This window comes from Marmota marmota, unplaced genomic scaffold (assembly GCF_001458135.2).
Source record: "Marmota marmota marmota unplaced genomic scaffold, marMar, whole genome shotgun sequence".
Lineage (NCBI taxonomy): Eukaryota > Metazoa > Chordata > Mammalia > Rodentia > Sciuridae > Marmota > Marmota marmota.
In genome coordinates, this window is record NW_025999853.1 from 37,016,599 (window position 1) to 37,029,812 (window position 13,214).

Below are 13,214 nucleotides of genomic sequence, written 5' to 3' on the forward strand. Positions count from 1 at the left end.
TCTGTGAAGTGTCTGTTCAGTTTCTTTTCCCATTTATTGATTGGGTTATTTGTTTTTTGGTGTTAAGGTTTTTTTGTTGTTGTTTTACTTTGCTTTCAGTTTATTTTATTTTATTTTGTTATATATATGACAGAAGAATGCATTATAATACATGTTACACATATAGAGTACTATTTTTCATATCTCTGGTTGTACACAAAGTGAGTCATACCATTCTTGTCTTCATACATGTATTTATGATATATGTCCATCTCATTCCACCATCTTCCCTACCTCATTCCACCATCTTCCCTACCTCATTACCCCTCCCTTCACCTCCTTCCCCCTTTCCCCTTTGCCTTATTTAGAGTTCATCTAATCCTCCCATGCCTCCCCCATGATGAATCAGCATCCTTAAATCAGAGAAAACATTTTGCCTTTGTTTTTCTTGGGATTGGCTTACTTCACTTAGCATTATATTCTCTAACTCTATCCATTTACCTGCAAATGCCATGATTTCATTCTCTTTTAATGCTGAATAATATTCCATTGTGTATATATACCACAATTTCTTTATCCATTCATCTACTGAAGGGCATCTAGGTTGGTTCCACAATTACCTGTTGTAAATTGTGCTGTTATAAACATTAATGTGGCTGTGTCTCTGTAGTATGCTGTTTTTAAGTCCTTTAGGTATAGACTGAGGAGTGGGATAGCTGGGTCAAATGGTGGTTCCATTCCAAATTTTCCAAGGATTCTCCGTACTGCTTTCCATATTGACTACACCAATTTGCAATATCACCAGCAATGTATCAGTGTGCCTTTTCCCCCACATCCTAGCAAACACTTGTTGTTTGTGTTCTTAATAGCTGCCATTCTGACTAGAGTAAGATTAATGCTTTATCAGAGGCACACGTGGTAAAGATTGTCTCCCAATCTGTAGGCTTTCTTCTCACATTATTGTTTTCTTTGCTGAGAAGAAGATTTTTAATTTGAGTTGATTCCATTTATTGATCCTTGATTTTACTTCTTGTGCTTTAGGGGTCTTGTTAAGGAAATCATATCCTAGGTAAAGGATATGGTAAAGATTTGGGCCTACTTTCTCTTCTATTAGGTGCAGGGTCTCTATTCTAGTGCCTAAGTCTTTGATCCACTTTGAGTTGATTTTTGTGCAGGGTGAGAGATAGAGATTTTATTTCATTTTACTACATATGGATTTCCAGTTTTTCTAGCACCATTTGTTGAATAGTATACCCATTCTTAATGAAACCATATTATGCCGTTAATGGGATCCAAAATTATGGCATGTGCAAGAGGTTAAAAAAAAATACACCAATCCATGGATCAACCTGTTTATTAAGTACTGGATATTATTGATGAGAAGAAATTAATCAAACGATAGACCTCTATTGTTAATAGTGTTTCAGAAGACTGCATTAAAAAATTTCAGAGCTGGACAGAACTATTTTAGGACCAGGATTTATTTACCAGCAAGGAAAACTAGATGCAGAGAGAGAGCTGTCCGGAATCCTGAGGAGAGCTGTCCGGAATCCTGAGGAGAGCTGGCCAAGTCCCAGCCAGAATGCAGCCTCCTGACTGCCAGGTTGTGCTCTTGCCATGAGGTTGCCTTCATTGGGTTTACAGTATTATTTTTGTCTCTCAAAGCAATTGTTTTCTTCTGATCAAGGAGTATGCCTTGCAGGAATTAAAATATAGGTCAGAATTTAGCCACAGGAATGGTAAGATATCCTGAGTAAAATCTCTTTTCCATTCTTTGCTAATTAGCTCCCATGGAAGTCTCAAATTTGAAGGTGACAAATGATGGCAGTTTGACCTCTCTAAAAGTCAAATGGCAAAGACCTCTTGGAGATGTGAATTTCTACAACGTGACCCTGTCTCACCAAGGGACCATCAAGGAATACAGAGTATTAGCACCTCAGGTCATTGAAACTCACTTTAAAGACTTAGCCCCTGGACGACTTTATCAAGTTACCATCAGCTGTATTTCTGGTGAACTCTCTGCTCAGAAGATGGTAATGGGCAGAACAGGTGAGTCTTGGGCTCCAGAATTTCCTTTATTGCCCAAGTCCTCTTCTGATTCATCTTAGAATAAGAAAAAATAAGACAAAATTAAAAAGGATGGAAGCTCCTTCTCCTACCTAGGAAGTAGGAGCTACATGACTGGGAGTGTCTGTGGGCCAGGGTCCAACAGACAGAGTAAAGCAGAGGCTAACTGCATTTTTTGAGTAATTTAAGCAAATGTATTTGGATTCCTGAATGATCTGCCTATTTTCACTGTTCTATGCTTTTTTCATGTCAATCACTTGAGTAACTTAAATACATTAACATTGATATCAGTAAAAAAAGACACTTCTGATCCATTCTTATAATGAGGACCACTTAGCACTTAAACATGTTTTCCATAAATTTAGTAATTTATGGCATGTATGCAGTGCTTTAACTATATTATTGTTAAAATGTTTGAGACATTTGCCTTTAAGGCAGAGTTCTGCAAACTATTCCCTGTGGTCAAGTCTGATTGATGGCTTGTTTTTGTCTTGCCCCAAGCTAATGAGTGGTTTTTATATATTTAGAGGATTGTAGAAACAAACAAAAACACCAAGAAAAATATGAGATACAGACCATATGTGACCTGCAAAGCCTGAAGTATTTACCATCTGGTCCAACCTTTGCTTAAAAGAGGCTGCATTTTAATCACACAGATGTAGAGTACACAGCTGGAAGGAGGAAGAGTAGCTGCAGGGAATTTTCACAGTTAAGACAAGGGGGATATGAGTTCTGAACTTGAAGAGCCACAAATGCAAGTGAAGCACTTGACATTTTATTCTGTAATTTTTTTAAAGAAAACTTGAGTGTTTAGAAGCAAAGGAATAATATGATCAAAGGAATAATAATATTTCAAGAATATTATTCTTTTCATTTGGAAAAGAGGAACACTTCATGACCACAATATCCAGTATCTCTTCCAGAAGATGCCACATCTGTCAATGTCACCATGATTAGATGCAATGTTATTATTTTCTCTAGGGAAAGCATGTAATCAATAAAAAACGGCATTCATATCCCTCTATTGTTAATAGTGTTCCAGAAGACTGCATACCTGTTAATTTACTAAAATGGTTTTAGCATACATTTCTTGAGTGTCAGATGTTTCCAGAATGAGAAAGGAATACTCCCTTGTCCTCCATGGTCATCAAGAGGGGATAGCAGTCTTTTGAATTGCAAATATTGTATGTCCCATCTACTGTTACCCATGAAAGGCAAATGAATATTTTTACTTAGGTTTTTAACACCTTCTTTTTGACATTTTATTGTTTAGTTCCAGACAAAGTTAGGAACCTAGAGGCAAACAACAATGGTTGGATGAGGTCCCTCATGGTGAGCTGGTCGCCCCCTTCTGGAGACTGGGAGCAGTATCGTATCCTGCTCTTCAATGACTCTGTGGCACTGCTCAACACCACTGTGGGAAAGGAGGAAACACAGTATGTCATGGATGGTGTGGGGCTCATACCCGGAAGACAGTATGAGATAGAAGTCATCGTTGAGAGTGGAAATATGAAGAATTCTGAACGTTGCCAAGGCAGGACAGGTAAGCAAATATGAAGGTGTTCATGACTCATGGATACATCCTCTCCTTCCCAAGTAACCCAGGAAACTGCCAATGTCATATCCCAGTGTTCACTGAATTTGAGACTTAAATGGCTTGAGCATTTGGTCTTTCAAAACTGTGGGGTTAACACATGCTTCACTCCACCTAAATACTCATAGATTTTTCTTGATGGTTTTGTGGATGACAAGATTGTACTAAATATTTTTGTATCACAAAATACACAGGAAGAGATAAACTCTAATTGAGTTACCTAAGATCAAAAATAAATGATTCTGTAGGTGTTGTCCAACAATATTTTTTTGAATTTTTATTTCTGGTTATGTTACATGGCAGAGTTTTTGTGGTAAACCTTTTTTATTCTAAAGTGCTTAAGTATTCAGAATAGAAATGTTGAACCAGAACTCTTGAGGTTGGAAGAGAACAGTTCCTTAAAAAATACTCTGTGTGTGCATCTGAGCTAATCAATGACTCACCTCATCGTTACTTTTCCTCAGTTCCCCTGGCTGTCCTTCAGCTTCGGGTCAAACATGCTAACGAAACTTCACTGGGCATCATGTGGCAGACCCCCGCTGCAGAGTGGGAGAAATACATCATCTCTCTAGCCGACAGAGACCTCTTACTCATCCACAAGTCGCTCTCCAAAGATGCCAAAGAATTCACTTTTACTGATCTGGTACCTGGACGAAAATACACAGCTACGGTCACCAGTATTAGTGGAGACTTAAAAAATTCCTCTTCAATAAAAGGAAGAACAGGTAATAATCTTTATACATCTTAGATTTTACAATGTACTGTCTGATGAATTATTTAACATTCAATTTACAAATGTTCATTAAGTACCGTGTTTTATGGATTTCTAATGTGTTTGCTATTTTACCAAATTCAACTCTTATCTTCATTACTCCCTTCTTTCTATTTTGCTTGGGTTTATTTTTTGTTAAAATTGAAACAGAGTAGAGAATAACCCTCCGGTGGAATGCTTTTTAACAAAACAGAGCAAAGAAATAGGGCAGCACTGAGAAGAGAGTATGGTACACAGAAGTGTGTTAGATTTTCGTCACTGTGACAAAATACCTGAGAAAATCAACATAAATCTAGAAAGATTTATTTTTCAGTCCATTGTCATTTGGCTCCATTGCTCTGATCCTTTGGCAAGGCAGATTATTATGGCAAGAAGTACTCACCTCATGGCAGCCAGGAAGCAAAGAGAGAGGGCAAGAAAGGGGCCAGGGACAAGATATATCCTTCCAGGGCACTCTCCTTGTGACCTACTTCCTTGAACAAGGCCCTACTTCCTGTAGTTTCCACCACCTCCCAATAGTCCATTCAATTATGAATCCATCAATGGATTAATCTATTGATGAGCTCAGAGTCCCCATGATCCTATTACTTCCCCAAGACTCCACCCCTTACATATGTGTGTGTGTGTGTGTGTGTGTGTGTGTGTGATTAGCTATGCTGCCCAGGCTGGCCTTGAACTCCTGAGCTTAAGCAATCCTCCTGCCTCAGCTTCCTGAATAGCTGGGACTACAGGCCTGTGCCACCATGCCCGGCTACGCTGTCAAATTTTACATTCCCATCAGCAATGTATGAGCATTCCCATTCCTCCACATCCTCAGCAGTACTAGGTTTGGTCACTTCATTTGTTTGTTTTAAAATTAAGCCATTCTAGTAGGTCCGTGGTATCACATGTGGTTTTAATTTGCCCTTTCATAATTTCTAAGGGCTTTGTGAATCCTTTTGTATGCTTATTCACCTCTGTTTATCTTCTTTGGGAAAGTTTCAGTTCAAATGTTTTACCTGCTTTTCAATAGAAATTTTTTGTTTCCTTATCGTTGAGGGTTTTTTTAATATTATTTTTGTTAGTTGTTAATGGATCTTTATTTTATTCATTTTTTTTTATATATGGTGCTAAGAATCGAACCCAGTGCCTCACACATTCAAGACAAGTACTGTACCATTGAGCCACAACCCCAGCCCTGTCATTGAATGTTAAGAGTTCTTTGTCCTAGACACAAGTCTTATGTCAGAAATATGTGTTGAAAATGCTTCCTTCCAGTCTGTGGCTTGTTTCTTCATGATAGTAGGAGTGTCTTTTACTAAATAGAAGTGTTTAATTTTGGTCTCCCGTTGATCAGTTCTTATAGATCATGCATTTGGTATCCAACTAAAAAACCTTTGCTTAACATAAGATCACAAATATTTTTTTCCCTAGAAGATTTATAGTTTATACTTTAAATGTAGGTTTATGAACCATTTTGAGTTGATTTTTATATATGGTATGAGATATGGGTTGAGGTTTCATTTCTTTGTATAAGAAATGAAATAATTTCTAAGAAAATAATGTATCTAATAATTGCAGAACTATTTGTTGAAAAGACTGGCCTTTCTCCACTAAATTGCCTTTGAATCTCTGTAAAACAAATCGACTAATATATACATATGTAAATACATATATGCAGACATATGTATATGTATTTGTATATACATATATATACATACATACATACAAATACATATACATATAACTGCATATATGTATATACATAAATGTGTACATTTTTACACACATATACTTCCCCTCACCATTGGTCTATTTTGAACTTTCAGTTCTGCACCATCACGTCTTGTTTCAGCCTCTTGCCAGTCATGCTATCTTGATTCATTTAGCTTTCTAGTGAAATTGGGTGATATTAGTCCTCCAACTTTGTTCCCTATTTCAAAATTGTTTGGGTATTATAGTTCCTTTGCTTGCCATATAAAATTTCAAATTGGAAAGGAACTTCGGATCCATATTATAGTAGCATTTTTATTGAATATGTTTGTATCTTAGTGAACTTTGAGGAGGAGTGTGCTAGAGTTTTGATCTCTTTGATTATTATAATTTAAGGAAGAAGAACAAATTAAAACATCTCTCAATAGAGTGCCAACTTCAATATCTGTGTAAAAGATTTGCTAATGGATAGGCAGAAAGCAACGATAATTGCTAATTAGAAGAGGGTCAAAAGTTTAGGGGTTAGACAGATCTAGCCTTGAACCCCAGGTTTATTATTTGTCAACACTGTGTGATAAAAGCTTTAAAATTTACATTTAATGGTCTTTGGTTTTCTCATTAGTAAAGAGAATCAACTTTATAGTGTTTTGAATGAGCTATCAAATAATACAACCTCTATAATACATTCAGCCCATAACTGGTGCATGGTAGATATTCAACAGTTGTTAGATCATCATCATTATTTTAATGAGCATATATAAATTTATATATATGTTCATACATGGACATTGCATAATTTGGTAGACTTCAAATTATCATTATTTTAATATATAATAGTGTGGTTTATATTATTATAGGATTTTTGGGTATAATAATAATAGATCTGAGAATGTGCCAGTAAAGAAGCAACCAGTTTGCTAAACCATAACATAATCACTGGGTTGAAAGGATTTCCTAATACCACCTATATTAACCCTTGGCTTAAAGTGATCTCATGGCTTTGAGTTCTCATGGGTTAAGAAAAGAGAAAAGCATAGAAGCCTTGCATCATGTACAAACAGAAGAATGAGAAGTTATACTCCATTTATGTATGATATGTCAAAATGCATTCTACTGTCATGTATAACTAATTAGAATAAATTTTAATAAGATTTTAAGAAGAAGCCTTCAAATACAGCAGCCTTCACTATTTAAAATTTAAAATCAAATGGTTTAGTAAGTAAGCATCTCATCCTTGCATCCTAAATAATTTTTATTTCCTATCTAAACCACTTTTTCAAAGTAGTAGAGTCCCTGTATAGGAGCACTTCTCATATGCCATAGGAAGTAGAGCTGAGGGTCTATAGCTAAAACAAACAAATTCATTTTTAGTGCTCTCAAGTCTGTCTCCATTTTTTGGCCCACTTTAATTACAGTTTCTTAGAGTAACTAAGTGTCATTTGTTTTGTCTTTGGTCTACTGTGTTTTAGTACCTGCCCAAGTAACTGGCCTGCATGTGGCCAACCAAGGGATGACCAGTAGTCTATTTACCAACTGGACTGAGGCCCTGGGAGACATAGAATTCTACCAAGTCTTACTGATCCATGAAAATGTGGTCATCAAAAATGAAAGTGTTCCCAGTGAGACCAACAAATACAGCTTCCACTCTCTGAAATCAGGCAGCCTTTACTCCGTGGTGGTAACAACAGTGAGTGGAGGGATTTCCTCCCGACAAGTGGTGGTGGAAGGAAGAACAGGTAAGATGCAACATGTTTGTATTTGTAGCTTACGAAGATCTGAGTCCATAGTCCCCCATCACAGAATTATTTAAACATCCTAAAGACAGACCCAGTTAAGTGTATCTTAGAAGCTAGGAAGTATCCATATACATGGATAAACATTAGCAAAGTTGTTCAGTAAGGTGTATATAATTTTTTATGTAAGTAGGCTTTGGGGCTTAACTCACAAATAACAGTAAAATTAGAAGGATTCTCGGAAGTCAAATTCCGCCTTTATATGCCATATTCTGGTATATTGACAATTACATAAAAATATTGAGCTGAGGTTAATCAACTAATGATGAAAACAGTAGTGCAGTTCATATATTCTGTGGGATTTTGTTCTGGTATTCACGAATGGCAGTACTATTTACTAACACTTACTTCTGATACATAGCACAAATGTTATTTTATACCATGGTTACTAATTTACCATCTGTCTATTTCTAGTCAGGAAGCTCCTTGAAGGTATCCACACTTTCTATTTTCATATACTTGACAAATAGTAGGTTCTCAGTAAAAGTTTGTGGCGTTTGGTCCCCAAATGACATAAGGAAACGATTATAGTTGACACCTTTCCAGTAAGGTTGTCTCCATCACAGCTGTATGCCCACATTTGGTCCAGTTTCCAGACTTACTGCGTCCAGAGTAGGCTTTGAGGCTTATATCTTGCCACTAGAGGGCAGGAAATACTTTGCAAAGGGAGAACACAGTACCACCACCACCACCCCTCCCCAGCCCCGGTTATGTTAGCTGTCAAACTCCCCAGGAATAAATGATTTCTTCACATGAAGATTGAAGGTATCCCAAAACCTACACACTTGAGAAAAGCTGTTCATTCTCCACCTTTTCCCTCAAACATCTGTGCTTTAGTGAAGAGTTTGGTTCAGGTTGATTCATTTGGATTGTTGAAATGTCTGTTCCCTTTCCTATAGGGGATTTCTTACCACATTCACATAAAAATGCCTCCACTGAAAATACTTTACACACAGCAACCCCATAAAAGTGCAGTAGCGGAATCCTTGTATTTATGAGGCATCGGAAAGTTTCCTTGCATTTTTATTTTGGTTAGCCTTCTGACGTAGGAGCACTCAGCTGCTAGAAGCTAAAGTAAAATCCTCACACTTCCTTGACCTCTTCTGTAATCACATTAGCTCTCCTCAGATCATGGTTTCTGCTGACCACATAGATGACTTGGACTTTTGATCATTTTCCTTTTTAAATTTTCTCCCCTTTTAAAATTACAGTCCCTTCCAGTGTGAGTGGCATGACGGTGAACAATTCAGGTCGTAATGACTACCTCAGTGTTTCCTGGCTGCCAGCACCTGGAGACGTGGATAACTATGTGGTGACCCTCTCCCACAACAGCAGGGTGGTTCAGTCCCTGGTCATTGCCAAGTCTGTCAGTGAGTGTTCCTTCAGCTCCCTCAACCCAGGCCGCCTCTACAATGTGACCATAACTACAAGGAGTGGCAAGTATGAGAATCATTCCTTCAGCCAAGAGCGGACAGGTAAGGGTGTGTGAAGGTACAGGGCTCCATAAGAACCAATAGGTTATATGGCTCAGGGCATCACAGAGCTGTGACAATCCTGTTATGCTAAGATAAAAGGCAATTGAGATCACAAACTCCTTATGGAGAATTTGGATTTTAACCCAAGAAACTCCCTATGTGAGTAGACATGACCTGTAGAGGAAGATAAACACAATTTTTGTTAGAATTCACATTCTATTCAAATCGTTTAACAAGTATTTCTATTTAGGGAGTCTTTTTAGTTGCAATGACCTGGTTTACATATGTTAACTAATCCTTAGAAACTCCTTCTTGAGGCAGTTGTTAGGATTCCCATTTTATAGATCAGGAAACCAAGGTTCAGGGAGAGTTAAGTAACTTGTCCAACTATTTAACTTATTAAACAGCCACTAAGTTTTAGATCCTGGATTTAAACCTTGTTCTGATTGACTCCAGAACCTACAAAGCTCCCTGTTCTAAAATCCTTTCTGAAGTGTCTGTTGGTCAAGACAACTATTCATCCTTTCTCACAGAAGGTGAAAATGTGAACCTTTATAGTTCTGAGACTAGGGAGCAGAAATCTTAGCAAATGAATGTCAGGTCTTTCATGCGCTAGAAAGAACTAAATATAGACAGCTACCATTTTCCCAATATATTTAGGCTTTCTGGGGTTTACATCTGAGTTTTTGCTTAAGGTTGGCGTCACTATTTTGTCAAATCTTTTCTACTGAGCTCTGGGTTGATTTTCACATTTAAAAATTCTCTTTCTCCATGATGATCTGGGACGATGGGCATCATCCTGTTACCTGGCACAGAGTCCAGGGCCTGGTAGGCACTCAATAAGTATTTGTTGAACTAATAATCAGAAATCACTTATATCGGGGGTTTCACCTCGTGGCCCTGGGTGGACTTTAAAAGTGTAGTAACTCATGAAGTTGTTGGGGATAAGAAGGATATGTGCATTTATCTGGGGAGAGAATTCCTGGTTAGTATCAGATTTCATAGTAAAGAACCATGGATTTACCTTGTTACCAGAAAACTGGCATTAAATGTGTCCTTAGAATGATGTAATCCCATCTTCTTATCCAAAGATAAAATCCCAGAGAGAAAGTGTGACTTCTCCAAGGTCACATGGCTGTGACCAGTATCGGAGTTCCGCCATTACATCATGCCATACCTGAAAGCTCTCGTGGGCATATAAAGAGGTTATTCCTACCCTCATATCATTTGAAGTCTAATCATTCTGATAATCACAATGATAGCTTAGATCTGAAAAGCTGATTTCTTCTCACAAAGTAATCGTATGTCACTGTCTCCTATTAATCAACTCAGATCCTAAAAATCACTAGAAATTAAAGAAGATTGTCACCCAACTTCTAACCCCTTGCTACCTATAAACACCAGTTCATTCATGAGCATTCCCTATCCCTTTGACATTAACATTGCAATGCTTTTTGCTAAGAGTGCTTCTAAATGTAAGAAAAGTGATCCTCGATTCAAAGCACTCTCTTGACTCTGAACAGCATGAGCTTGAATTTGGTGCATGACTAATGGAGGCAAATGATTCTAACTGGAAAGTCATGTCAGAGTTGTTGTCTTGTTGATTTTGCCTGGTTATCTTAATTCCCTTTTCCTTTCCTAATGCCCTTCTCCTACATTTTGAGTGAAAATACCAATATTTCTAGTTCTGTATCTCCTCATCTCATCGTGCATCAAAGCTCTTCTCACAAATTACCTCTTGTTCCACCTGGAGAGCACCTTATTGACTTAGCATGGTATTCAGCCTAGTTTTTCTTCCTGTAATAATTGCTTCACCTTCAGTAAATTGACTGGATCATTGACCTTTCTTAGCTCACCCATACAGTGTCAATTCAGAATTTCACCTTAACTCTGGTGAGACCAAATTCTAGCAACAGTGTAACTGGCTTGAGGTGAATGTCATAGCATACCTGTCCTTGCTGTATATCTGTGGTGAGCTATGTTCTAATATAAAACTAAACAGTAAATATAATCCAACAAAGGATGTTAATGCAGTTTTTAAGTGTGAAAAGCATCATGAAAAAATATAGCTTAGATACCAAAATACTGAAGTTTCTGGATCATTTGGGAAAAAATAGAATATTTGAACACAGGTTTGGCATGTGGTCAAAGCAAAAATCCTTTAATGTATACCAAGCCACATACAGAGGTTTTACAGGCCTAGAGGACATGATAAAATTGGGACATAAGTTTAGTATGCTGGACCTAAGTTTATGCCTCTTTTCAATGCCCCTTCTCATGAATATTTATAATGTCTGGTTATAGCCAGACAGAAATGAATCTGTGATCTACTATTAAAGCAAAATTCAACTCCAAATGAAAAAATGAGAATATCCTTAATATCATGCTTTAAATACCATATTGCCTTATTTACAGTGTTCTTAGTAATATGCATTTATCTATTCATTGATTGAGGGGAAAAACTGTGTTTGCTTATGTATTTATTGTGGAAATTCAGATACACAGAATAGCATTAATTATAATTCTTGACTCAGAAAAATATGCATCAACCGTCATTATTTTTTTTCTTTGTCATGGTTCTAGGAATTGAACCCACAGCCTTGTACATGCTAGGCAAGCACTCTACCCTTGAGCTACCTCCTCAGTCACATTTATTTTTTTGACATTTAGTTAATAATGTTTTATAATTTAAGATGTACATGAGAAACTACTACAAAAGTTGAAAGCTAGGACTTTGACAATGATCTGTATCAAATCATGTGGCTTCCACCCCATTAATCATTCCAAGGTAACCAGTATCTTAACTCACATTTACGTCTCACTTACTTCCATCTTACATAGTTTTATTGCATTTATGTACAGTTCTAAATTTTAAAATTTTAGTGTCTTTAACATTGTAAAATACAGTATGTATTTTTAAAATTTTAGTGTCTTTAACATTGTAAAATACAGTATGTAATCTTTTAGGGACTTAATTTTTTTCATGTATTATATTTATAAGATTCATTCATATTTTGTGTCTTGATGTTAAAGGCAAGAAAGCTACACCTTTGTGTTTTAAATTAAATAGAAGACATTAATCATGACATGTTTCACTGTGTATACACAATAAATCATTATCCAATCTTATAAGTACCATTTTGTATGGGCAAACAAGAGGATTAGAATATGTTCATCAGGTTATGTTAAAAGATCCATTTAATCACCCCAACGGGCATAACAGTCTTTCCCCTTGAGATTCATGATCAAGAGGTCTAAGATTTTTCTTTTAAATGCATACAGTAAAAATCTAGTCACTTTATTTTATTGTCCCAAATGGATCTGATCAATTGCTAACTCAGAATCACTAAGTCTTTCACTGTTCTCTGTTTCAGTGCCTGACAAGGTCCAAGGAGTCAGTGTTAGCAACTCGGCCAGGAGTGACTACCTAAAGGTGTCCTGGGTGCATGCCACTGGAGACTTTGATCACTATGAAGTCACCATCAAAAACAAAAACAACTTCATTCAAACCAAGAGCATTCCCAAGTCGGAAAATGAGTGTATATTTGTTCAGCTAGTCCCTGGACGGTTGTACAGTGTCACCGTTAGTACAATAAGCGGCCAATATGAAGCCAGTGAACAAGGAAATGGAAGAACAAGTACGTGAAAAATTTGCAAAATCTTTTTTTTTTTATTGGACAGGAAGGTCACTGAGTAAATAATATATCTGAGCCTCGCATTTTCTCCACTTACTGATTAGTAAATTGCATTCCCACTGAGTCTTACTTGAAGCTAACTTCATCCAGCCAAGTCATGGCCTATAATTACAGAATATTTATTGGTAGATAAAAGCAAGCATAGTG

At 36.9% G+C, this 13,214-nt stretch overlaps 1 protein-coding gene across 4 annotated transcripts in view; it reads left to right on the forward strand.

Moving 5' to 3' along the window:
- The window catches only part of Ptprb (protein tyrosine phosphatase receptor type B), a 117,369-nt gene that overhangs the window by 50,580 nt on the left and 53,575 nt on the right, over positions 1 to 13,214 (forward strand). For all 4 annotated transcript variants that reach the window (XM_048805106.1, XM_015483010.2, XM_015483009.2 and 1 more), the window contains 6 exons: positions 1,765 to 2,028; positions 3,320 to 3,589; positions 4,105 to 4,365; positions 7,574 to 7,840; positions 9,109 to 9,372; positions 12,747 to 13,010. In XM_048805106.1, the coding sequence (XP_048661063.1) occupies positions 1,765 to 2,028; positions 3,320 to 3,589; positions 4,105 to 4,365; positions 7,574 to 7,840; positions 9,109 to 9,372; positions 12,747 to 13,010 (1,590 nt within the window). The remainder of the gene's footprint in view (positions 1 to 1,764; positions 2,029 to 3,319; positions 3,590 to 4,104; positions 4,366 to 7,573; positions 7,841 to 9,108; positions 9,373 to 12,746; positions 13,011 to 13,214) is intronic.